Genomic DNA, 24,348 nt, shown 5'->3' with positions numbered 1-24,348 from the left:
TTTTCCTTGAGTTAATGAGTCGTTCCCTTGTTGTGGAGACAGCATTAGTAATAGCTCTGACCTCTTGCCTCTTGGGGGGGATGGGTGGGGTAAGGACAATCTACGTGCAATCTATGAATTTCCACTTTGGTAATTCAAGGAATGATTTTTGTTACCACTAAGTCAAAAGTGACCACCAGTATCATGAGGACCGGCGGGCTGGAGGAGATGAGGTCATGCTTTATGGAAACATCCTGAATGCATGGAGCACTGAATTATCCATGACCATCCCCACCACTCCCACACACACCCCACCCTCATCCCAGCTGAGCCAAGGATTCCACAAAGTTAGCGTGTAGAAAGCCCTTCCAAGGCAAACGCGGTATGCGGCTCACACGTACTGTGGTCATGCAACCTCCCCATGCTCGGCTGGCGTGAATATGAGAGCAGTGATGATGGGCGGGAGGGGGCTACGAGACCCAAGTCTCTGCACTCGCGCCGCAGCGAACAGAACCTTTGATGTCCCTGGCCCAGCACCCCACACCGGAAATGCTCCGCATTCTTGGGATTTCCTCATAGCCAGCTTTGGAGTCCCCCAAGTGTTGAAGTAAGAAACCAAACACAAAACAACTCACGTCTACGGGCTGTTTATGCTTAGGGGCGTGGGGCTCTCGAAACCAAGTGGGGTTCGGCAGGCTGAAGGGGCAGCTCTTTGGCCCGCCCCAAGATGTCTCGAATGCATTCTCCGCGTCGGGCGCCACCTCTCCCATAAATACGGACAGAGCCCACTCTCAATTTTTCACGCACATGGAACAGAGAATCCAGAACTGCAGCAAGCCTGAAACGCACTCCCACGTGGCTCTGGAATGCATAACTCATGCTGCAGTTCAAGGCCAAAGAGCAGGGAGGAAGCATCCCCGACCGACCGCACGTGCTAGGACTCTGCAGATAATTCCACCCCCGGGAGGGGCATTTGCACGGAAGTTTGGGGGATCGGTGGGTGGAACTGTGGAGCCTGCTTATGTGCATATCCACGCCGCACAAAATTCCAACAGACGTGCTTAGCCCTTGAGGCCAGATGCTAAGGAAGAGCGAAGTGTCCAGTTCTAAGAAATAAGCCCAGAGTCCTGCGGGTCAACCAGAAAGCAGGAGCTGAGCACCTGTCCTGCGGCGGCCGCGGGCACCAGGGTTTGGTCTCCGCCTCCAGCACGTTTCCAGAAGAATACACCAGCTCCTAATTAATACATTTGCTAATTGGTCTTCACCACCGGGGGTTCTGCTCGTTGGCCACCGCCTCTTCTGTCGTTCTTTTTCAGGCTATTGGTTTTCCGGATTCGTTTTTCAGAGAAACAAATATTTCAATACGTTTGCCTTATTTCAGCAGGGGGTTCAAAGCCGGAGAAGCAGGAGAAACCCAGCCCGTCATAACAAGTGTGCCTGTCAACCGAGTGGACGGTCCCCACGTAAAGATTCAGGGGGTAAGAGAAAGAGGTTGGCTTAGAGAAGCCCCTCTGTGTGGCCACTTGAGAAGCGATCCCCCCTTCTGCGTCATCAAGAGCGGCCAGCCAGTGCTGGCTGTCCCATGGCTGCTGGCTCTACGGGAAAGACACAATTACGTATTCCAGCCAGGCCCGCAGACCTCCTACTCTTAGCGGAATTTATCTTAAAGGAGTCCAGAGTGTGGGTAAGCAATTATAAAACATACATCCCCGCCTTGTGGAATCGTTATATTGTACACCTGAAACTAATAGGACACCGTACGTTCATTGTACTTCAGTTAAAACTTTTTTTTTTCTTAATGGGGCGCCTGGATGGCTCAGTCGGTTAAGCGTCCAACTTCGGCTCAGGTCATGATCTCACGGTTCGTGGGTTCGAGCCCCGCATCGGGCTCTGGGCTGATGGCTCAGAGCCTGGAGCCCGCTTCCGATTCTGTGTCTCCCTCTCTGTCTGCCCCTCCCCCACTCACGCTCTCTCCTTCTCTCTCAAAAATAAATAAACATTAAAACATTTCTTTTCCTTAAATCCCCCTCAGCGTAGAATTGTCTTGCCCCAAATGCCAGTATCTCGTTGGCACCGCTAAGGGAACAAAGTTCAAAAGATCCCACTAGCATCCCCCGTGGGTGCCCAGAGTTGTGGAGTCTGATTATGAGAAACATCTAATACCATTAGAGCTAAGGCTGAGCCCCAGGACAACTGCCCCTGGTCCCCTAGTTCTCATCAGTGATACCTGCTCCCACTAATGGAAACCCATTTGACTTAAACACAATAATTACAGTAATAATAATATCTCCTATTTACTGAGCCCCACCCCCCACCCCCAAGCACCACGTTAAAGTACTCCCAAGCATAAGGCTAACTGCTTCCCTGCATTATCTCATTTAATCCTAATGACAACCTTGCAAGCCAGGCACTATTATCCCCGTTTTTCAGATGAAGAAAACCAAAGCTCAGAGAGGGTAAGTAATTTGCCAAAGGTCACACAGCCAGCAAATGCCAGACCCAGGATTTGAACCCAGGTCTAACTCCATAGCCAGCCCCTGGCCCATGAAACCTTCTAGGACAGTGGCCCCCCTCTCATCCCTGAATGCGTATTAGGATCACTAGGGGAGCTTTTAAAATATACCCAGGCCTAGGTTCCTCTCCCAGAAATTATGACTTAATTTGCCCGGGATGGGGCCTGGACATCAGTATCTTCTAAAGCTCTCCTGGTGACTTAATGGGGAGAGCACCCATCTAGGACAAGGGCAAGGAGGGCAAAGGGGCGAAATCAGGAAGTGGACACAACGCGCTTCAAAATTAAATGCGGCTTCTACGCTTTTTAAGCCTCAGTTTTATATTGCCCACACCTTTTTACCTTTATGCCACAGGATCCTACGTGCGCACCTGTTACTTACAGTAAGCAAGAACAATAGGTAAGTCCATAAGTTGAACTTCTCTGCGCTATTTTTTGTTTCGAAAGCTATTTGTCCGTTTAGACAAACCTTCAAACTTCGATCAACAGCACCGGCACCTTAAAAGTGTTGGTTACATTTGGCTTTCTGTCGAGAGATGCATGTCTTATGGTCATGAGAACACATTTTAGTGCACTTGTGGTTAGTTATGACTCTAATTAAGGCAGAACCTCTTACTTAAAGCAATAAATATTTAGCCTCAGCAACCAAAATATAAACAGAACCATGATTCATGAATTTGCTTGCTCGTTCTTCCCCAGCTGCGGAAGTGAAGCGGCATATTCCATGATGCACGGAGACCGGGCAGGCCGCGCTGAGGAACAGGGGTCTTTCCCAGAAGGGACGCGCGGCCGTGCTCCCCCGAGTCCAAAGGGCAGCCTCGCAAAATGACGAGTTTCGTAAGCTTGTCAGCACGACCGAGCCACCAGAAGAACCCCCAGAGATTCCTAATAAGTCTAGGGTAGGCCTCTGACTCTAGGTGATTCTGATGCCAACGGTCTGAGGACCAGAGTTTGAGAAGTATTAGCAAGGTAAGTAGGAGGATGTCTTTGGAGTCAGGCAGGTGTCGTCCAACATCCGGTGCGTTCCCTTCTCCACGTGTGGCCTCGGGCAGAATTCTTTTTTTTTTTTTTTTAATTCTTTTTTTAATGTTTACTTATTTTTGAAGGAGAGAGAGAGAGAGGGACAGAGCGTGAGCGGGGGAGGGGCAGAAGAGAGGGAGAGAATCGGAAGCAGGCTCCAGGCTCCCAGCTGTCAGCACAGAGCCCGACGCGGGGCTCGAACCTACAAGCTGTGAGATCACGACCCGACCCGAAGTCGGCTACTTAACTGATTGACCCACCCAGGCACCCCTTCCTTTTTTTTTAATGTTTATTTTTGAGAGAGAGAGTGTGCACGTGCGAGTGAGCAGGGGAGGGGCAGAGAGAGAGGGAGAGAGAATCCCAAGCAGGTTCCACGCTGTCCGTGCAGAGCCCGATGCAGGGCTCGAACCCATGAATCATGACATTGTGACCTGAGCAGAAATCAAGAGCCGGACACTCAATCGACTGAGCCACCCAGGCGCCCGTTGGGCAGAATTCTTAGCCTCCCTCAGACTCCGTCTCCTCAGCCATGAAGGGGAAAAATGATTGTAATTATCCGATGCAGTTGTGGGAAAAGTTACGTAAGATAACGTATATAAAGTTCTGAGCAAGGTCCTTTGGCACAGCGCCTGCCGGAAGTGCCCAACCAAAGCCATCCGAAAAGGCTCAAAAAAACAAAAAACAAACAACCCGAAACTACCCACGGACAGAAAACAGCAGAAGTTGCAGGCTGGCGACTCACACACTGGGTTCAGCCCTCTGACAGTGAGGTTTGGCACGAACAGTATTTTCTGAACTAATTTTGAATGTCATTAGACAGGGTCCTCTCTCCAGTTTGTGGACTCCCTAACACTGCCCGTGACTTAACAAAAAACAATCGTTTCTTCTCTTAGATTACCTGCCTGGCATCTGTATTTGTGACCTGGGTAGAAGACCATGCCTGTCCTGAGGAGTGTGCATTCTATAACCTTCTAAAGAAGCAGGCTTCGTTTCTAAATATAAATACTCGTCCTTGCCAAGGATACCCGTAGCATACTAGTTTTCTAGAAACACAGGGCAGACGGGCCTCTGTTTGGACCGAGGACTCTGGCTGGCCTGGGGTGGCCTTGAGCGTGGTGATGGGGACATTCCAAGCCGGGTGGCCAATGTCCCAGAAGGAGACACAATTTGACTTCCACTGCACCCCCACCAGCTGGCCCTGCCCGCCCCCCCTCCCCAGGGCTCACAGCCAACATCCCTTGTCCCTCTCTCCCTCACCCAGCCCCACCTCTGACCTTTCTCCACCCCACCCCCTGCCCCAAACTGCACAGAAGGCCCAGGACGCAGAGCCTGCTTCCCAGTGGGAAAGCTTACGCAACAACCTGATAGCATTAAATTACAAACAACCAAGGTCTCTTAGAAGGCTGAGGATGCCAAATTCAACAGAATGTTTCCTCATCACCAAGGGGGAGGAAGGAACAGTTCTGCTCTTCAAATAAAACAAGAAAAGATTTTCCAGACAGAGAGGAGCAGTCAGTTAGGGGACAAACAAGGTGTGAGTTCTGTCCCGGGTAGGAAAGAGGTCTGCAGTGGGGAAGGGCGGGTCAGGGGCTCTGAACCAGGACAGCACTGGGGGCCGGGCCGGCGGGGGAGGGGGGGTCCGCATCAGCCAGGGGGCACGCCCCGCAGGCCCTCTTTGTTTGGGAGAAAGTAGGGGTGCTCTGCTTTGCCCCCAGCTTCCCCCACGCCCCGGTTCAGTTTCTCCCGGCCCCTGCAGGGCGCAGGCCAAGCCCAGAGGAGCATCCTCACTCCTGCACGGGGCGAAGAGATGGCTCCAGGAGACGCTGCCTCATCCCATCAGCTGAGCAAGGCGGCTCAGCCAGGAAAGGAAAGGGAAGACAAGGAGGGGGGCCTGGGGCCCCGGGAACAGGGGAAGGCAGCGCGTGGCCTGACGTAGCGGGCTGGCTGCGGGGAGAAAGAAGCCGGGCTCTGGGTACTGTTTGTCCTACTCCGTTGCGAAAACATTGACCGCCTTCTCTCCTTCATCTGCTCTCAAGATTGGCCCCCTTACAGTGGGGTGTGCAGGCATCCCACTGAAGAGGAACCCGGATGAGGCGGAGCAGGTGGCCCAGAGGGACCCCCAGCCTCCCTGCCGCCACCTGAGCCCCCTGGCCTCGCCCCTTGCACGCAGGGCTCTGCCTGACTTCCCAGAGTGCCCAGCAGCGTGCTGGGCAGAGAGGAGGAGGAAGGTTCTGGAATAGCTGACAGGAAGCCGGTTTGGAGAATGAGGAAGGGGAAATGTTTACCCCTATGCAAAGTTCACCTTCAGGCTTTCCTGAGAAAAGAGGAGGATGGCATCCGGCCCCCACCCCACCACGAAGTCAAGGGCTGTGCCCCACGGGTACCACAGTAAGCCGCACTTGCATGCCTCGCCCCCCCAAAGAAGAGTGTCCTCTCAAAGACTGAAATCCAGCTTCCGAGCAAAGTTTCCCAAGACTGAGTCTCAGAACACTTGGAAAGTTACCCATACGTTACTTAAATTGCCCACGGTGTTTGGTAGGAAAACCTTGTTCAGGGCCATTTTCCCATCCCCTTCCTGTTCTCTTCGTGCGGGACCCCCCGCCCCAGGTCTGTTTCAGCTGGGAACAAAGAACTAAAGAATCATGGGGGTTAGGAGGAGACATTCATGAGGCTGGGTGCCTTGTGGGCCGTACCCCAGCTGACCCTGCCAGCCATCTAGCGAGCTGGGTCTACAGTCCCCCCTTACAGGGGAGGAAACTGGGTTGTCCAGGGGAGCGGCCCGGTGGGCACCGGTTCGTAAGTTGCGTGGAGATTCGAGCCCCATCAGGGCTCCCAAAGCCATTAGCTCTCTCCACCTCTCCACTCTGCCTCCTGCAGATTTAGAAAGATTCACACTGTTACAGAGGCTGAAGACATTTTCCTTGACAACCATGGGGTCCAAAGAAGCAGCCTAGGATTTTCCAGACGGCTGAGCAGTTAGCCGGGTATAACACAGCGTGAGTAACAACCATCATGCGGGTTGAGTAATGAGCTGGTGGAGGTCAAATGACATGGCCCCCTTGACCAATGGCCAGCCTCGGAAAGCCCTCCGCCCTGCTCCGCCTCAGTTTCCTCCTTTGGCCAACGGGGTGGTTGGAATGAAGATTGCTGAGATGTGCTCCTACCCTGGCATTCTTTGAATGCCGGAATATTCCTGGGGATTCTGTCACTTGCTTTTCTCACGTATCACCTGGGGCTCGGCAGAAATGAGTGTAGTCTTGTCCCCCTTCTCTGCCCTCAGCCCCACTGACATAAGAGGGGTCTTTTAAAATTGAACGAGGTACTGGGAAGAGTAGGAGATGGCGGGGGGGAGGGCAAGTGTTACAAGCGTATGGGGTTTTCTCTGGGGCTTTCTCTGGGGGGAGGAAGGTGTCTGGGGTCCCCGCAGAGGTGATGACGGCATATCGCTGCGAATTTGCTCACTGCCACCGAATTGTACACATCAGAAACACATCAAAATGGTTAATTTTATGTTACAGAATCTCACTTCAATTTATTTAAGTTTATATATTTATTTTGAAAGAGAGAGAGAGAGAGAGCTGAAGGGGCAGAAAGAGGGGAAGAGAGAGAGCATCCCAAGCAGGCCCCACACTGTCAGCACAGAGCCAGACACAGGCCTCGATCCCATAAGCCCAGAGGTCATGGCCTGAGCTGAAAGCTAGAGTCGGATGCCCCACTGACTGAGCCACCCAGGCGCCCCTCACTTCAGTTGAAAAAGTTGAGTAATGTTGCCTTCACTCATGAAAAGTTCCCACAATTCCACATGTCTTTAGAATGAAGGCCAAAATGGTTCTCCTCAAACAAAAGACCCTTGACCGCTGGCCCAGGCTCTCCCTTTGGCCTTGCCGCCCCCGACTTCATCTGCTTCCACAAGCCCCAGACACACACACAGGCTCCTACTCTGTGGTCCTCCCGCCCCTGCCCGGGCTGCTCCGAGCTCCCTACCCTGCAAATCCCTAGCTGTGGCCAACTCATTCTTCAAAACCGAAACCACTCGGGGAAGCCTTCGTGGAAGGAGGGAAGGAGGGAGGGAAGCCACCCTCCTGTGTGGGTGCGACGTCCTTGCACTCCCCTTGATCATGGAGTTCTCACCCAGAATTATAATCTCCTGCGTAAGTGTAGGCTCCTGGCACTGTCTCCTGGAACTGCCTGCGGTGATGGTCTCTTTTCACACCGCCCGATATGGTGGCCACCAGCCACATGTGGCTTCTGAGCCCTTGAAGTGTGGCTCGTGTGTCTGGTGTATGAGACAGGGGAGCCCCCAATAGGTGGGGCTCAAATTTTAACCTGCATCAAAGAAAAATCGCCCGCAGGACATGGTAAAGCACGGACTGCTGGGAAAACGCGGATCGCCAGGATCTACCCCCAGAGTTTCTGGGTCAGTAGTCTGAGGGGTGGTGAGGTCCTAGAATTTGCACTGTTAAGTTCCACTGATGTAACCTGGAAGTTCTAGACTCCTACAGTCTCCACGTGGACATTCTAGCTCGGTGGTTCTCAGAGTGTGATCTCTGGACCAGCCTCATCAGCATCGCCCAGGAGCCTGTTAGAAACGCAACCTCTCCGCGGCCATCCCAGACTTACTGCGTCGGACCTGCGGGACCCCCAGGGGACTCCGCGCATTAAAATCTTAGAAACACTGTTCTAGACTGTCACTCCTTAAAGCCAGGGGCTTTGTTGAATCTTTGCGTCTCCAGCACTGAGCACGCTTCCTGGCGCGTAATAGGTGCTCAACAAATGCCCGTAGGAGCAAGGACGGAAAGGAAAAGTGGAACTTGCCCAGCTGGTAACCGTGTTTCTCACAGGGCAAAGTACTTCCCTCAAAGAGCAGGGCTCCCTTCCCCACAGCTAACCCTAATTCACTCTTTCCAAACGGTCTCGTAAAGGGGAGAGAGACAAGAGAAGGCAGGTCTTCAGATAAGAGCTCGGAGGCCATCTTCTTAGGGAACAGAGAGCTATCTATGCAGGGGCCACTTAGTGACACAGCTTATCCACCCCACCCGAGGTCTCCATGCCTTCTGGACTTGGACCCTGGAGAGTTCGGATTCCAGGCTCTTCCACGCTTTCCAGGTGAGCGTTGAAGCTGGCCATCTGGCCTGAGGGTCTCCCAGGTACGGAGAGGAGGAGACACAATCAGCTGACGCAGCAACCACCCCCAGCGTCCACGGCTTCTCTCTAGGGCTATTGTTACCAAGTGCCAAGCACATTTACATCCTCCTCCAGTCCTGGTACCTTTCTCTGCCCGTTTCTCCAGACAGCTTTCCTGAACCGGACCAGCCAAAGACATCACTACGCAGGCAGAGAAACAACATCCTGAGAGATGAAGCAGACCAGCCACTGACAGGCTACGGGGAGCTGGCACCCAGGTCTCCTCGTACCACAGCTCCAATCCTCAGGGCACGAGACCCGGCTGCCGTCCCGGCAGCTACTCGCTGGTGAAGTTCTCGAGGGATCTGATCGGACAGATACCAGGTCAAAGGTGACAAACAAAAATGAAAGACCAGCACTCCCTTCTCGCCACTGGCCACGAGATGCACGAATGTTCTAGTTTCTAGGTAACTACAAATATTCTGCCGGACTAATAAGAAAAGCAGTTTGTGTCCTCTGACCTGGAGACACCGGAGGCCGAAGCTCAGGAGCTGGACAGCAGGGAACTCTCGCCCAGGGGGCAATCTCCCCAAGCTCACCCCCGACCCCCTCGGATGCAAGCACTTTCCTTAAAACTTATTTTAATCTTTTAGGACACACACACACACACACACACACACACACACTTAAACCCTCTCTCCCCTACCTAGAGATAATTACTCTTAGTCTTTTGTTGCTTTTGGTACCTCGAGGTTTTTCTGAGAATTGGGGAGCCTGGGTGGCTCAGTCGGGTTAAGCATCTGACTCTTGACTTCAGCTGAGGTCATAATCTCCCAGTTCGTGAGTTCAAGCCCTGCATTGGGCTCTGCGCTGACAGTACAGGGCCTGCTTGGGATTCTCTCTCTTCCTCTCTCTCTGCCCCTCCCCTGCTCACACACACACACACTCTCTCTCTCTCTCTCAAAATAAATAAATAAACATTTTTAAAAAAGATTTTTGAGAATTGGTATGCTTATTTTGACGTAATAAAATCATACTTGGCATACTCCTTTGTAACCTGTTTCACTACCTGAAAAGTATTTAAGGTAAATGTTTCCAGGTCAATAATATGCATCATTTCAGTGGTTCCTTAGTACTTCTTTAAATGTGCCTATCTTCCTTAAGCACCCCTCTCTTGCTGGACACTCAGGTAAAGCCCAACTCTTTAAAAAAAAAAAAAAAAAAAACCTATGCAGGGCACCCGGGTGGCTCAGTCGGTTGAGCGTCCAACTTCAGCTCAGGTCACGATCTCACGGTCTGTGAGTTCGAGCCCCACATCGGGCTCCCTGCTGTCAGCACAGAGTCTTCTTTGGACCCTCTGTCCCCTTCTCTTTCTGCCCCTCCCCCACTCTCGCACGCACTCTCCGTCTCTCTCAATAAATAAACTTAAAAAAAACCAACCTATGCAATGAGCACCCCCTCACATACATCATTGTGCATTGGCTAATTATTCCTTTAAGAGGAGGAACTGATGGGTCGACAGGCATATTTTCCAAGCCTGGGGTCCTCACTGCCGAATTGTCCCCGGCACTGCAGCTGTCTTAGGAAGTGAGGTCCCTGGGGCGGAGGGGGAGACTTTCCCAGAGCACATGGGCACCGAGCTGGGGGCTGAGGGAGGCAGCGTTATGTGGTGGGGAGACCACCAACTTCAACTTGGGTGGCTGGCTCCACCCTCGCAAGCTGTGACCTTGGGCAAGTTATTCGGCCTCCCTGAGCCCCTCTCCTTCTTCATCTGTACATAGAGGTGTTATCCCTACCTTTCAACAATGTAAGGTTTAGCGAGAACGTATTTGTGCCCTGAATGTTTCCTGAATGAATGAAATGAATTCATGGGTGGAAGGAGGGAGGGATGACTGAAAAAAAAGATAAACAGGAAAGAAAAGAAAGGAAGGAGAAGGCCAAAGTTTGCAAGGGCAATGGGATGAAAGTCAAGATGAAGTGTACTTGCTGGAAGGTCCGTGGACTGAGGGCAGGTCTCCTGAGGGAGTCCAGGGGTGAGGGGTGGGGGTGGGGAGGAGAGAAAGGGGTGGTCGAGGCTGAACAAAAACACTCTTATTTCCCAGTTTACTTCTTCCCTGGGAGCTGGTGGCTGGCGAGCAACCTGTCTGCGGCCAGAACATTCTAACGATGGCCAGAAGGCCTGCGCGTGAGCTGGTCCTCCCAGAGACAGAACCACACAGCTCGGCCTCGGCCCGGCACCCACGGTGGGACGCACCAAGCCCAGCAGAGCCCCTACCTTGATGAGTCTGCCACGATCCAGTGAAGGGACCCACGCTCCCGGCCAGCTCACACTTCTGAGCCCACGGGCCGTTGTCTCCTGGAAACCAAAAGAAGCAACACGTAGAGATCAACGGGCTTCTGGACTCTTTTGCCAATTCTCCCTCCCTCGTCCCATACCCCTGTGCAGCATAGGGGACTGGGCAGGAGAAGGACCCGTAAAAACAATTATGATCCCTGCCCTCAAAGAACCATCCAGTTATGTGAGGCCTTCAGAGAGGTGGGCTTTCCCTGCCCCAAGCTAAGCCCCAGGGTGAGGTTCTTGGCTCAGATGCTTTTGCCTTTTCTTTTTTTTTTTTTAATTTTTTTTTTCAACGTTTATTTATTTTTGGGACAGAGAGAGACAGAGCATGAACGGGGGAGGGGCAGAGAGAGAGGGAGACACAGAATCGGAAACAGGCTCCAGGCTCTGAGCCATCAGCCCAGAGCTTGACGCGGGGCTCGAACTCATGGACCGCGAGATCGTGACCTGGCTGAAGTCGGACGCTTAACCGACTGCGCCACCCAGGCGCCCCTGCTTTTGCCTTTTCATAAAGTTTTACGATGGTCCTCAGACCCACAGCTATGTTAATGGGTGCCTCTGATGCACCCAGCGCCTCACCTACACTATCTCACGATCGTCCAACACACTTTGCAGTAGATGCCATTGGAGGCTCACTTAGAAAACACGCTTAGAGATGTTAAAGTGCCTTTTCCAGATTCAAACCGGGTCTCTGCCTGACCTGAGAGCAGTGTTTTCAACCGCTGCCCCCATTCCAGACTGGCACCTGGGACCCGATGCGCCTGAGCTGCCGGAGGACTGCACACACCAGCAACGCCAAAGTCACTCATTAAAAGTTGAGAGCGCCACCCAGAGGGCCCTCAATCAATACGGAAGAGGCCGGCAGGGCACCTGCTCTCCGCACAAACTTTTCCAGGGGCTCAGCCTTGGAGGCCCCAGTGGACAGGTGCTCAGCACTCGGGCCAACAAACACTAGCAGGAGGCCGAGTTCAAAGCAAGCCCCCTGCCCTGTGAGAGAGGATCACTTAGCCCAGACTCTGCCCTTGAGGGGGTGCGGGTAGGGTTATCGAGTAGATCTCAGCGTGTCGTTACTACTTCACCTGTAAACCAGAGGAATGTGTTTTCTCTTGCCGTGCGGTCGACTTTGTCCTTGATCTGGCCCACCAGGCGGTCCATCTCCCGGAGAGCTGCACCATATGGCCTCCGGCCCCGTCGGTCTGCGGAGAGCCGTGTCCCGGATAAGGGTACATGCATATGAGCCAGGGCCACGTACAGCAAGAAGGGCCTTCCGCTGGCACTGAAACGGGAAAGCCAAGAGGGAGTTCTCCAGAAGGCTCTGCTGGCCTGTTGAGGGTCTCCGTGGCTCTCCCTCGCCTCAGAGAAAAGTCCCAGAACTCCTTCCGCCCCAGGTGCTCAGGAAGTACCCATCGGTCCACAACGTTCCAAGGGAATGTGGAGATGATCCGGTTAGCCGATCAACAACTGGGAGTCATTGTAATAATCACTACTGCCCTTTAACACTTACTGAGAGCCTGTGAAATGCGACTCGTGCTGACTAAATTCGCCCTCATACTAACCCTCAGGTTCCCTTTCCCAGATGAAGCATCGGAGGCTTAGGGGGACAGGGCTTGTCCAAGGTTCCCTAATTCGTAAGTGGTAGAGTCTGGATTCAAACTCGCATCTGGCTGACAGCAAAGGGTTTGGTCTTAACCGTTGCACATTAAAACCCAGTGCAAACGTATTTTAAAATTGTATCTGTTCTTTTGCAGGATCCCGGCCGTCACATCCATTCCCAGCCTTGGCCCTTCCCTAAGAGATGAATGGATGACTCAGGTTGACCACAGGCCATTCCAAGGACGCACATGACCGCCGCGGAACATCTAGATCAAGGATCCGTTACAGGCCCAGGCGCTGGCTGCCCCTATTCTCACCCTGAAGATTCCCCCTCCTGGGCGTGGAGGGACCTGGGTGGCCTCTGCTTCCTGTCTGTCTCCCACCCCCATTCCCAGGCTAGGATCAGGATCCAGGCGGCTGCACAACCGCAGCCTCACCCCTGCCTGAAGCAGCAGGGACCTTCCCGGAGCCCCCTCCCACAGACCTTGCCTACGGGGGGGGGGGGGGGGGGGGGAGGGCATCTCCCAGGGGACACAGTAAGGGTGAGGGGAGAGCTCAGTCAAGTTCATACAGAGCCGTGATAGAAGCATGGCTCTTTTTACCCCAGCTCCCTCCCCCAGGGATTTTTTTTTTTTTTTTAACGTTTATTTTTGAGACAGAAAGAGACAGAGCATGAACAGGGGAGGGTCGGAGAGAGAGGGAGACACAGCATCCGAAACAGGCTCCAGGCTCCGAGCTGTCAGCACAGAGCCCGACGCGGGGCTCGAACTCACCGAATGTGAGATATGACCTGAGCCAAAGTCGGACACTTAACTGAGTCACCCAGGTGCCCCTCCCTCCCCCAGAGATTTGATTTTCAAGTTGCTCCTTGCTTTTTTTTTTTACTGATCCTGACTTACAACGCCCCTCATCAAGTCCTCTCAATGCCCCCAGCTCTGCCTCAAACTGCACCCTGCGGAGCCCCCTGCATCCTGGACCCCTGGGGGGGGAGGGGAGCAGACCCCTGGCAGGGGACAAGGGACGCCCCGCTTTGCCTGTACTCTGCTCGCTGTCGGGCATAAAACTCGGGACACATGTCCCACGACAGGGGCCTCTCCTTCTTCATTTCAACCAACAGTTTCTCTGCAACATTTCTAGGGTGGCACTGTCCAACGCAGCGGTCGTGGGAGTCACATGTGGCTGTTTAGGATTCAATTAATGAAAGTTAAATAAAAGTAAGCATTCGGCGGGCGGGGGATGGGCTAGATGGGTGACGGGTCCTAAGGAGGGCGCTTGTTGTGATGAGTACTGGATGCTGTAAGTGAAGAATCACTGAGTTCTCCTCCTGAAACCAATATTGCACTGGGTGTTAACTCACTAGAATTTAAAGGAAAAAGAACAAAAAATTATAAGAATTCCATGTCTCACCTGCTACAACAGAAATGAGCCTTGAAGACAGTGCTAAGTGAAATAAGCCAATCGCCAAAGGGCAAAATACTGTATGATTCCATCTATAGAAGCTACCTAGAGTAGTGAACTTCATAGAGACAGAAACTAGATTGGTGGGTACCAGGGACGTGGAGGGATGGGGGAAACAGGGAATTGGTGTTTAGTGAGCACAGAGTTTCAGTTTGGGATGCTGAAGAAAATTCTGGACATGCACCCTGGTGACAGGTGCAGGACAATGTAAATGTACATAAAGCCACCGAACTGCATACTTAGAAAGGTAAATTCTGTGATGTGCGTATTTCCCAGTACATATACATATATAAAATTTTATCTCTATCTATCTATCTATCTATCTATATATATATATATATATATATATTTATATATTTAATTCAGTGTTTCAGTTGCCCTAGCCGAGTATCTCCAATGCTTAGTAGCCACAAGTGGCTGGTTGGCTACATCTTGAAATGCACAGATAGAGAACGTTTTTGTCCTTGGGGAGGGTTCTATTGGATAGTGCTGACTGACGTCTGTTGACTGCTCTCCCACAGACAATAAGGTACAGTTGCATAGGTTTGTCCCGCACCAGGACGTCCTGCTGAGAAAATGAATCGATACCTAATTCCAGCCCACAATCCACCGGCCAAGCTGTGTGCCCCGGGCAGAGATCTGCACCCACCCAGAGGGGGCGCCTTTTTCTAACAGGTCGCTACCATATTGCAGTGGCATGCTGGACGGAGCTGGGTCCAATTTCAGGAACTGTGAAGCCAGTTGTTAAACATGGCCATCGTTGAAAATTAAATGATACAAACTTACGATCAAATAAATTATATGAAAAACGAAGGCAACACACTCTTATGACTTATCACATCCCGACCATTCTACTACATTCCACGTCGAGATGATCTGTTGTATCCGTGTGACAGAAATGCCATCTGGCAGGGTCCCCCTGCACATCTCTTACCAACTCCACATTCAGTGACATCTTCTGGTGGCCTGAAATTAGTCACGGTGAGAGCATTCATACTACGGAAATGGGCAAATGTTCCAAATCAGGGCTTTTTTTTTCCCCCCAGAGTGCTGGCTGTTACACGTTTACGAGCTCACCGCACGTACGGGCTGGTGTGGAGGGCAGGGTCCCGCTGCCCACACTGTCCCATTCCCGTCATCATGTCCCAGACTCCTGCCCATGATCCAAGTCCCGTCAGCACCCCGGGCCAGTGGCTGCGAGACATGTGCAATTCAGAGACAAGGCAGCCTAGACAGATGGGAGGCACAGGCTCTGAGACCTACACCCAAATCCCTGGAATTTTTATTTCATGGCTGTGGGACCCTGGGCAGTTAACTTAACCTCCGTTGTCTGTACAATAGGGACAATTATACCTCCCTGATAAAGCTGTGATTATTAACTGCCTGTAGTAAGCATTTAATAAACGGTAGTCTTTTTATTGATAATTCCGAGTAACACATGATGCATGGTGTCCAGGGATATACCTCCTTCCCTGCACCCTGATGCCGTGCTGGAATTCAGAAAGTTAGCATCTGGAGGAAACGTAACCACACAAAACTGGCTCCCTGGGGGTGTCTATCCCCCAAGCCACCCCTTCCACAGGCTCTGTGCTGCATAAAAAATAAAAAGTGGAGAAGGTCAGTTGCCTTCCAGTAAAGAAATAGGTTGATTATAAAACAGTATGATTCCATTTTTGTTTAAAAATATGTGTGTGTGTGTGTGTGTGTGTGTGTGTGTGTCTATGCCTCAGCACAGAATGAGGCTAGAAAAACTTGCTCAAATCTATCGAAAGGGGTTATGTCTGGGAGGTGGCATTTAGGGTGATTTTTCTGTTCCCTATCTGTTGGTCTCTGTTTTCAGAGATTTCTGAAGGGAACACATATTATTTGTGTGGCAGAATGAGTGGAGTGGTGAGCAGAGAAGAAAAAAAAAAAAAAAAAAAAAGTAAGATGCCAGGCAGGACATTCCAGGAGAGAGAGGACAGGGCACGGCGTGGAGATGTGCTAAAGATTAAAACCCAGGACAGCCAGGGGCGCCTGGGTGGCTCAGTCGGTTAACCGTCCAGCTCGATTTCGGTTCAGGTCGTGATCTCAAGGTTGTGGGACTGAGCCCCACGTGGGGCTTTGTGCTGACCTTGGAGCCTCTCTCTGTCTTTGTCTCTGTCTCTCTCGCTCTGCCCCTCCCCTGCTCACACTCACTCTCTCTCAAAATAAATAAATAAATAAACTTGGAAAAAAAAAACAACCCGAGACAGCCGAATCCGGAGAAAACCATCTGATCTGAAATAGAAAGTGGCAGGTGAGGGGCCCCCACGTCCCATGAAAGGTGTCCAAGGGGCGCCCGGCCGGAGGGCCAGAAGGAGCAGGCACCTGCCTGGTTGGTTTCCAGCCTCGGACAAGAGGTCTCCCTTGGCTTGGACTTGCTCCCACACTTCTCCGCCTTTCTCTGACCTTCAGCGTCACAGACAGCATTCTCACACCCACACTTGAACCCAGTTCCCTACTTCAGAAGAGCACAGGGGCTTGATTTTAAACAGCAAGCAAAGCTCTTCACTGGCAAAAAAAGAGAGAGCAGATGTCATGGGCTCCTGGGTCACGGAGTTGCCTGTCCCCTGCGCCTCCCGGGCTCTGGGACTCGACGCGGGACCTCAGTAGGGAATACAGACTCCGTCCCAACCTGGGTCCCTTCCAGCCTTCCCCCTTTCCTGCTCCGAGACTCTTTCTCTATATGCCAGCTTCTCGCACACTTCACCTTCCGCCCTCCCGTGCCTTGGTCATGCTATTCCTCTCCTGGCAGTAACCTCCCTGGTATTTTGCCTAAAAACACTTAGTCAATTCTTAAGATCCAGCTCAAATGCCACCAACACGCCTCCTCTGCTCCCAGATCCTGGATGGCTTCCTGCTCCCGGCCCCTCTCTTCCCCCCTCCTTCACCATACTCATCAGCACTGATGGCACAACCTGTGTTAAAGCCAGCTTTCCACAATTCTGTCTCCCCACTAGCCTGGGAGCTACTCAAAAGCAAGGACAGATCTAATTCCTGTTTGTATCCCTAGCACAACACCGGGCACATCTTTAGGGCAAGATAAAGTCCCTCACTCATTATTCACTCATTCGATGAATATTTATGAAGCTCCAACTAGACGCCAGGCACTGAGATAGAGCAAGGAACTTGATAGATATGATTTCCACCTCCTTGGAGCTTAACATCTGATTGGAAACGGGAGAGGAAAATGCAACTGAAAAATTAATCAGGTAATTATTTACAGATTAGCAGGAGCGACGGAGGAGGACTATACGCAGGGCGCTGTAGGACAGTGTAACTGGGGGGACCAAGCCGCCTTTGGGGTGAGGCAAGAGATCCCCGGGATGGTGAGGCCTGCAGGACGGGGTCTACAGGCGGGCGGTGCAGGTGGCCACTGGAGGCAGGCGTTACGGCACTGAGGAGACCTGCAGGAGAGGAAGACACCAGGCCCCACTGCCCGGCTATTCGCTAGCTCATCTTGCCCTCACTCTGTATTCATCGGAGCATTCGCACACGAGAGAGGGGCTAGAAGGGGCAGGGGGGCGGGCACGAGCTTGGAGCCCTGAGGCCGGTGACAGGTTGGTGTAGGTGGGTGCTGGGTGAGGGGCAGGTGAGGGGCAGACCAGCAGGGGGAGAGCGGTGTGGGGTGGGCTCGAGACAAGTACAGGAGGGGATCGAGACCTTGACAGGGGTCCTGGGCTCCAGTCCAGGCAGGCGGGGTTGGGTGGGGGAGGTGCTTATTTGTCACCTGTGTATCTCTGGGACTAGTTCTGAGTGATGAAGGCCCCGCCACGTTGGCCACGTGCCCTGATTTCAAATATCCTAAGCTTTGGTTCACACCGAGGCCCAGCACCGCCCCCCCTTGCTGGGCCCTGTATTCTCAGTCCCAGAGGCTGGGAGGTGTGGGAGACTGGTAACTCCGTGACCCAGGAGCCCATGACATCTGCTCTCTCTTTTTTTTTTTGGCTAATGAGGAGCTTTGCTTGCTCTCTAAAGCATCTAAATCAAGGGTTAGCTTTGGGCATGCTGCCAGGTCAAGGGAATAAATTCAACTAAAGATCTGGGAAGCTGGTTAAGCGTCTGCCTCTTGATTTCGGCTCAGGGCGTGATCTTGCGGTTCAGTAGTTTGAGCCCCACGTCGCGCTCTCTGCTGACAGTGTGGAGCCTGCTTGGGACCCCCTCTCTCCCTCTCTCTCTCTCTCTCTGCCCCTCCCCTGCTCTCGCTCACTCTCTCAAAATAAATAAATAAACAAATTTAAATTCAACTAAAGATCTAAGTAAAAACTTTCAAAGAAGTCTAGGTGGGCTTCCTGCCGAGAAGAAATGGGAAATCCCACACTAGGGACTCCTGGCGGTTTTGACAAACAGGTCCGGGTGGGGAGAGTGGGGCCCAGGCCCTGGGGGCAGGGGTCACACAGGAGGAGTACAGATCTAGGGACCTTTCTTGCTGATGCTCCAAGAGTCATGGATGAATTGGCAAGTCAGATCCTAAAGAAATCAGCACGCCTCAGGATTGTTTCCCGTAAAGTTAAAAGACAACGGGGTTCATGTGACTTTTCACTTAATAACTGATTAATAAATCAGCAAAACTCTTCACCTCCTTCGTACGATAAGGAGATTGTTCGTGGAATTTTCTGTTCTGGAGCTGACTGGTGGAGGAACAGCCCGTGCCCCCTGGAGAGCATTCAGCAGTCCCCAGCCGGCCGCTACCCCTCCTCGGACACCTGTGCTGTCCAAAGCGCAGCAAAAGCAGGACTGAACTGTCCCCCCCAGCCATGAAGCATCCACCTGTCACAGGGCACGGGGAGCTGAACCATCTCGCAGCTCCAGGGAGCAGAGACGTGTTCAACCCTCCAGATGGGCGAAGGAGCTTTGCCCGTTTACATTAGCCATCTGAAAAAAAGCCAGTGTTTCTCAGGAAGGCCTGAAAAACTTATAAGATGCAATCCCTGAAGCCCCAGTAGGCTGCCCTCCAGATTTAGGCCGTAAGTAGGTTTTATTATCAAGAAAAAATTGCTGCCTCTGCTCCGCCTGTAGCCCTGCTCTCCAGAAAAATCTGTGGTTGAGCAAGGGCGTGGGGGCATCCTTGCACGTTCAAGGACTGATGTGATCTGTTTTCCACAGGTGGAGTCTGTTTTTTATTCTGCACAGGCAAACAGGCACCCGGCATGTTATTTCTTGCCCTCTGAGGTTAAGGCTGTGGGGCATACGAGAGAAACTGCTGGAAGCTGTTCCACTGCCCTGGAGGAGTCTGCAGTCTTGGGAGAAAGTTGAGCCGCGCACACAGGGGCTCATGAGAGGCCAGAGAAAAGGCAGCTGTGAAGGGTCAGGGCAGGGCTGAAGTGATGGGGTGGGGGCGACCGTGTGGGCACGTGCCTGCCCCCCACCGTCTGTGTATCTGCACCGGGTCGGGGCGCACGCCGTGGCACGGTTTCTGCTCTTTGTTATTTTTAACGAGTCATTTCTAACACTGAAGGATCGGGGGATTTCACGCAAGGGCCAGGTGTCTTGTGTGTGGCCTGGGCTTTCAAGGGCTCACCGCTCCCTGAAGCCTTACACTCAGTCTGCTTCCCTCTGTCCGGTTAGCGAGCAGGGCCCCCTAGATGCTGGAATTTGCAACCCGTGGGCATTATATTGAATAACGGCCCCCAAACGTATCTAGGGTCTCATCGCTGGAAACTGTGAGTGGCGATGCCACTGAATTAAGGATCTTGAGATAGGGAGATTCTTATATATAATCACAATAATTATGGAAGATCTTAAATATAATCACAAGTGTCCTTAAAAGAGGGAGACAGAGGGAGATTTGACTACAGAAGACAAGAAGGCAAAGGGACAATAGAAGTGGAGAGTAGAATCATGTGGCCGGAAGCCAAGGGATGCCAGCAGCCACCAGAAGACAGAAGAGGCGGGGTGCCTGGGTGGCTCGGTGGGTTAAGCCTCCGACTCTTGATTTCGGCTCGGGTCACAGTCGCACGGTTTGTGAGATCAAGCCCCGCACTGGGCTCCGCGCTTAGGATTCTCTTTCCCGCTCTCTCTGCCCCTCCCCCATGTGCACATGCTCTTTTTCTCTCTCTCAAGATAAATAAATAAACTTAAAAAAAAAAAAAGGGAAGACAGAAAAGACAAGAAACATTTCTCCCCTGGAATCTCCAGAAGGAAACAGCCGTGTTGATACCTTTGATTTTAGCCCCATGAGACTCATTTTGGGTGTCCAGCCTCCAGGTCTACAGGAGAATAAACTGCTGTTGTTTTAGCCAATAAGGTGGTGGTACGTTTGTTACAGCAGCAACAAGAAGCTAATACACCCTGTCAATTAATGAATCAACAAATGCCTTGAACGCCCAGAATACAGAGGCAGACCCTCCCGTCCAGAGCTTATAGGAGAGGACAGTAGAGCGTGATCTGAGCAGGGAGATAGGAGGGTTCCTAGGAACTCTGGGAACACCCCTGCGGAATTTCTACCCCAGGCCTGGAGACTCCAGGGGAGGCTCTTCTCCAGCTTCGTGTCCAGAGGACACGCGTGTATCCATCTTTGTGGGACAGGGGAACGCCACCACGGCTGGGGGGAATGCTGAGGCCAGGGGACAGCACGTGGGGACCAGGGGACTCCTTACCTCGCGTGTTGGATGAACTGGGTAGCTTTCTCCGCATATTTCTGCGCGAGACCACTCAGGTTCACCGGCTGCTCCACGATGTTGAGGTTTTCGTACAGAGGAAGGGCCACGTCCGTGTAACAGTCCCTCTCATGGGTCCTGTGCGCGAACCACAGACAGCATTCGTTTCCGCGACTGAAACAGCCGTGGTGTAGAACAAAATGCTTTTATGCGGCAACACACGTAAAGACAAAACACTTAATAACCTGGCCCCAGATGATTTGTCCAGTCTGCCATTTCCTCCAAGGGTAAAACCAATAAAACACCTTCTCTTCTCCGCCAACAACGTTTATGCTCCTCAGACAGGCCTGGCCACTCCGCAAAGCTCACAAAGGCTTCCGTGAGCTACAGAAATCGTTCCTCCCGTTTTGTCGGGAGAGAAACTGAGGTCCAAACAAACTAAATTACTCAAGCAGAGTCCCATAGCCAATGAATAGCCCCCATCCCTGGCTCTCTCCACTGACCTCCCTAAATGATGCCTTCCATCTATGGGGTGCTAATGCTTGGTGCTTTCCTAGGTCGGCCATCGGGACTCTGTGTGACATGACATCTAACAAAAACACAGATGGCCAGGGACAACTTAAAAGTTTCAAACCATGTTAGGAGAATTGGGAGAAGCTTTAGCCATTGGCAAAAGTGGGGGTCAAACCAGTTTTATCTCCTGAAAAAAAAAAAAAAAACAAAAAAACCCTCAGCCCTTGTTCTTAGAGATGGAGATGAACCTCGCATGCGAATGTCCCAACACATGTGGCTGAATTAGGACCCTGGCCGTGACCGTGGCAAATCACCTAAGCTTTTTTTATTTTTAAAGCCAGATTCTTTTTTTTTTTTTAATGTTTATTTATTTTTGAGAGAGATAGAGAGACACAGGTGCAAGCAGGGGAGGGGCAGAGAGAGAGGGAGACACAGAATCTGACGCAGGCTCCAGGCTCTGAGCCGTCAGCACGGAGCCCGACGTGGGGCTCGAACTCACGAACCATGAGATCACGACCTGAGCAGAAGTCAGATGCTGAACTAACTGAGCCACCCAGGCGCCTGTCGATTCTTTTTTTTTTTTTTTTTTAAGTTTATTTATTTATTTATTTATTTATTTTTTGAGAAAGAGACAGGGAGGGAGCAGGGGAGGGGCAGAGAGAGAGGGAGAGACAGAAAATCCCAAGCAGGCTCCGCCCTGTCAGTGCAGAGCCAGACGAGGGGCTCAAACTCATGAACTGGGAGATCATGACCTGAGCCGAAATCAAGAGACGGGAGCTTAGTTGACTAAGCCCCAGGCGCCCCCACCTAAGCTCTCAGAGCCCGACTCCTCACCTGCAGCGCGCCCCTGCCCTCTGAAAGGGCCAAACAAGACAACAAATGGTTAGCACTTTGCATGTTGTGCGGCATACTAGCAACTCCATAAACACCGAGGCCCTCTGCCCTGGCCGCCACGGGACCAGGAGAGAAGCCGAGAAACGTGGAGAGAGAAAGGGTACTGAGAGCCATCTCCGGGAGGAACTCTGTCCTCGTGGTGCAGATAAGCATCGGAAAGAGACGAAAATCCCTCATCACACTTTGATGCCAACCCCGCCCCCCCTTACAAAAGCTTGGGGGACAAGGTGAGACTGGGGTCAATAATCGTCAAGGGCCACAGTCTGTGAAAAAGAGGAAAAGGTTAGGACTCTACTGGGCATCCTCATGCTAACCCCATCGTTGGTGCCACGTGTTTTAGGTTTTTATGACCTTGTGGCAACTCCACCATCAGCTAAAATATCTCCCTTCCCCCCGTCTCCCACTAAGCCACCCCCCCTTTTCTTTTCTATTCGATTTAACATGGATTTAAAGGGGCCTGGCTGACATGTCATACCAAGTGTGACCACAGATGTGCCCCCCAAGCCGCAGCTGGTAAGGAGGGCAGCGACGAGACGTATCACACTTCACTTCTCCCCCTGCGACGTGCACACGAAGCCACCTGGCGTCTTGTGAAAAGGGAGGCCTGGGATGGAGGGGTGGGCGTCTGAAATTCTGCTTTTCTAACAGGCACCCGGATGACAGCCACGCTGCTGGGCCAGCGACCACCCTTCGTGCAGCAAGTAGGCTCTAAACTCAGAGGGACCCAGACGGGGAACCCGCGTCTCTACCTCTTACAGCTCCAGGGTGACCTGGGCAAGCGGGTCCTTCCCTGTACCTTCCCTGGTTTCCTTACTTGCAAGGTCAGGATAAATACCCACCGCAAGCAGTGGTCCCAGGGCTTCCAGAGCCCGTGACAATTTCTCAATAAACGGCCGTTATTATGTTAACTACTGTGTTATTCATGAGCCAGCTAAGGCTTCCCTTCCCCGCCCCCTCCAGGGGGACTACACCCTTAGGGCTTCACCTTGCTCTGGAGCCCACTCTCTGTTCCTTGGATCGGATTACCTTGACGGTCCGTCCCCGTCCCCCCGTGGACACGCTGGACAAGGAGGGTGGTTGTAGCCCGGGGTATCGGTGCAGCCCATGTCGTGGCTGTATGGGATTCCAAAGTAGTAATCAAAACCTGGAAGAGAAGCAATCGGTGAGCACCCCCACTTGGCTTCTGTGCTGTGAGCCTGCATTCTTACACCCAGGACAAAAATTTAATTTTCCATGATTTAATACTGCAGTGCTGTGGAGTATATAATTAAAAGAGGATTTGATTAATATCCCTTTGTAGTATGCAAAGAAAACTCTTTGCTGGGTTCTGGCTGTGAGACTAGATTTGCAAAACATCTTGGGATTAGAGTTAACCCAGAGTGGGAGGAAGCGGAGAGAATTATTGAACACCTACCATCCCGGTGCAGTTATGAACACACTCGGTAAGCATTTGATGAAAATCAAGTACATGCATGGTACTTCAAGGAAGAAAAGAGACTGCCCTCAAGAGACTGAAGGGGAAGCAAGATATATAGATGAAACTGTAAGAGGTTGGGATGCGGGGAATGGAGAACGAGGACAGGGTACCAGGGAAGAGATACAAGAAGCAGGAGGTGATATGAATAAACCTGGAGATAGGAAACAAGGCACCTCAGAATGCCCAAGTCGGCAGGCCTTTCCAGACTATCTGGTCCAGGGACACAAGTATATGGCAGGTGCACTCGCTTCTCAGTCCCAATGGCAGACGCCACGAATCCAAGATGGCACCACTTCCTGCCGAGCAAGATCCACTCTCAGTATCCCTCATCACAGGAACTCCAGAAATACGCACTCAAGGTGTCGACACCCTGATCTGGGTCAACCTCCTCACTTGTCAAGGAGGAAGAAAGACCAAGTGGGAAAAGTAAGTTCTGCACTAATTTTTAGTCAGTGGAAAAGCCAGGTCCACACTTCCTTCACCTGCCGTTCTTAAAAAGCACATGTAGAAGATGCCAGGTCAGCCCAACTGGAAAATGGGGCACAAGGGAAGAGAGGGGGAGGAAGGAGCACTGGAGAGGCGGAGGGAGTTGGAGAGGGTGCTCTCCCAGCGGGAGCCCGAGGCTGAAGGCTGGTGGCAGGCTGGTTCTCTGAAAGCCATTCTCCAAACGCAAAGATCTTCAGACACACATGTTCCCCCATGTCTAGGAGAAAACATTCCATGGAAATAGAGGGAGACATTGGGACAGAGGAGGGGAGAAGTCTACAAAATAGAGAACCGTGTTCAAGGAGAAAGCCATCCATTTGTTTCTCCAATAGCA

The 24,348-nt window shown here is 52.0% G+C and overlaps 1 protein-coding gene across 5 annotated transcripts in view; it reads right to left on the bottom strand.

Moving 5' to 3' along the window:
• Positions 1–24,348, bottom strand: part of ARSG (arylsulfatase G) — a 109,091-nt gene that overhangs the window by 17,990 nt on the left and 66,753 nt on the right. For 3 of the 5 annotated variants that reach the window (XM_023244620.2, XM_023244624.2, XM_023244623.2), the window contains exons 5-8: positions 23,078–23,195; positions 20,645–20,818; positions 12,053–12,249; positions 10,911–10,991 (exon numbers count right to left, since the gene is read on the bottom strand). In XM_023244620.2, the coding sequence (XP_023100388.2) occupies positions 10,911–10,991; positions 12,053–12,249; positions 20,645–20,818; positions 23,078–23,195 (570 nt within the window). The remainder of the gene's footprint in view (positions 1–10,910; positions 10,992–12,052; positions 12,250–20,644; positions 20,819–23,077; positions 23,196–24,348) is intronic. The other 2 variants (XM_023244621.2, XM_023244622.2) reach the window with 2 other exon arrangements.

Source organism: Felis catus, chromosome E1 (assembly GCF_018350175.1).
Source record: "Felis catus isolate Fca126 chromosome E1, F.catus_Fca126_mat1.0, whole genome shotgun sequence".
Lineage (NCBI taxonomy): Eukaryota > Metazoa > Chordata > Mammalia > Carnivora > Felidae > Felis > Felis catus.
This window is presented reverse-complemented; position numbering and strand designations above follow the sequence as displayed.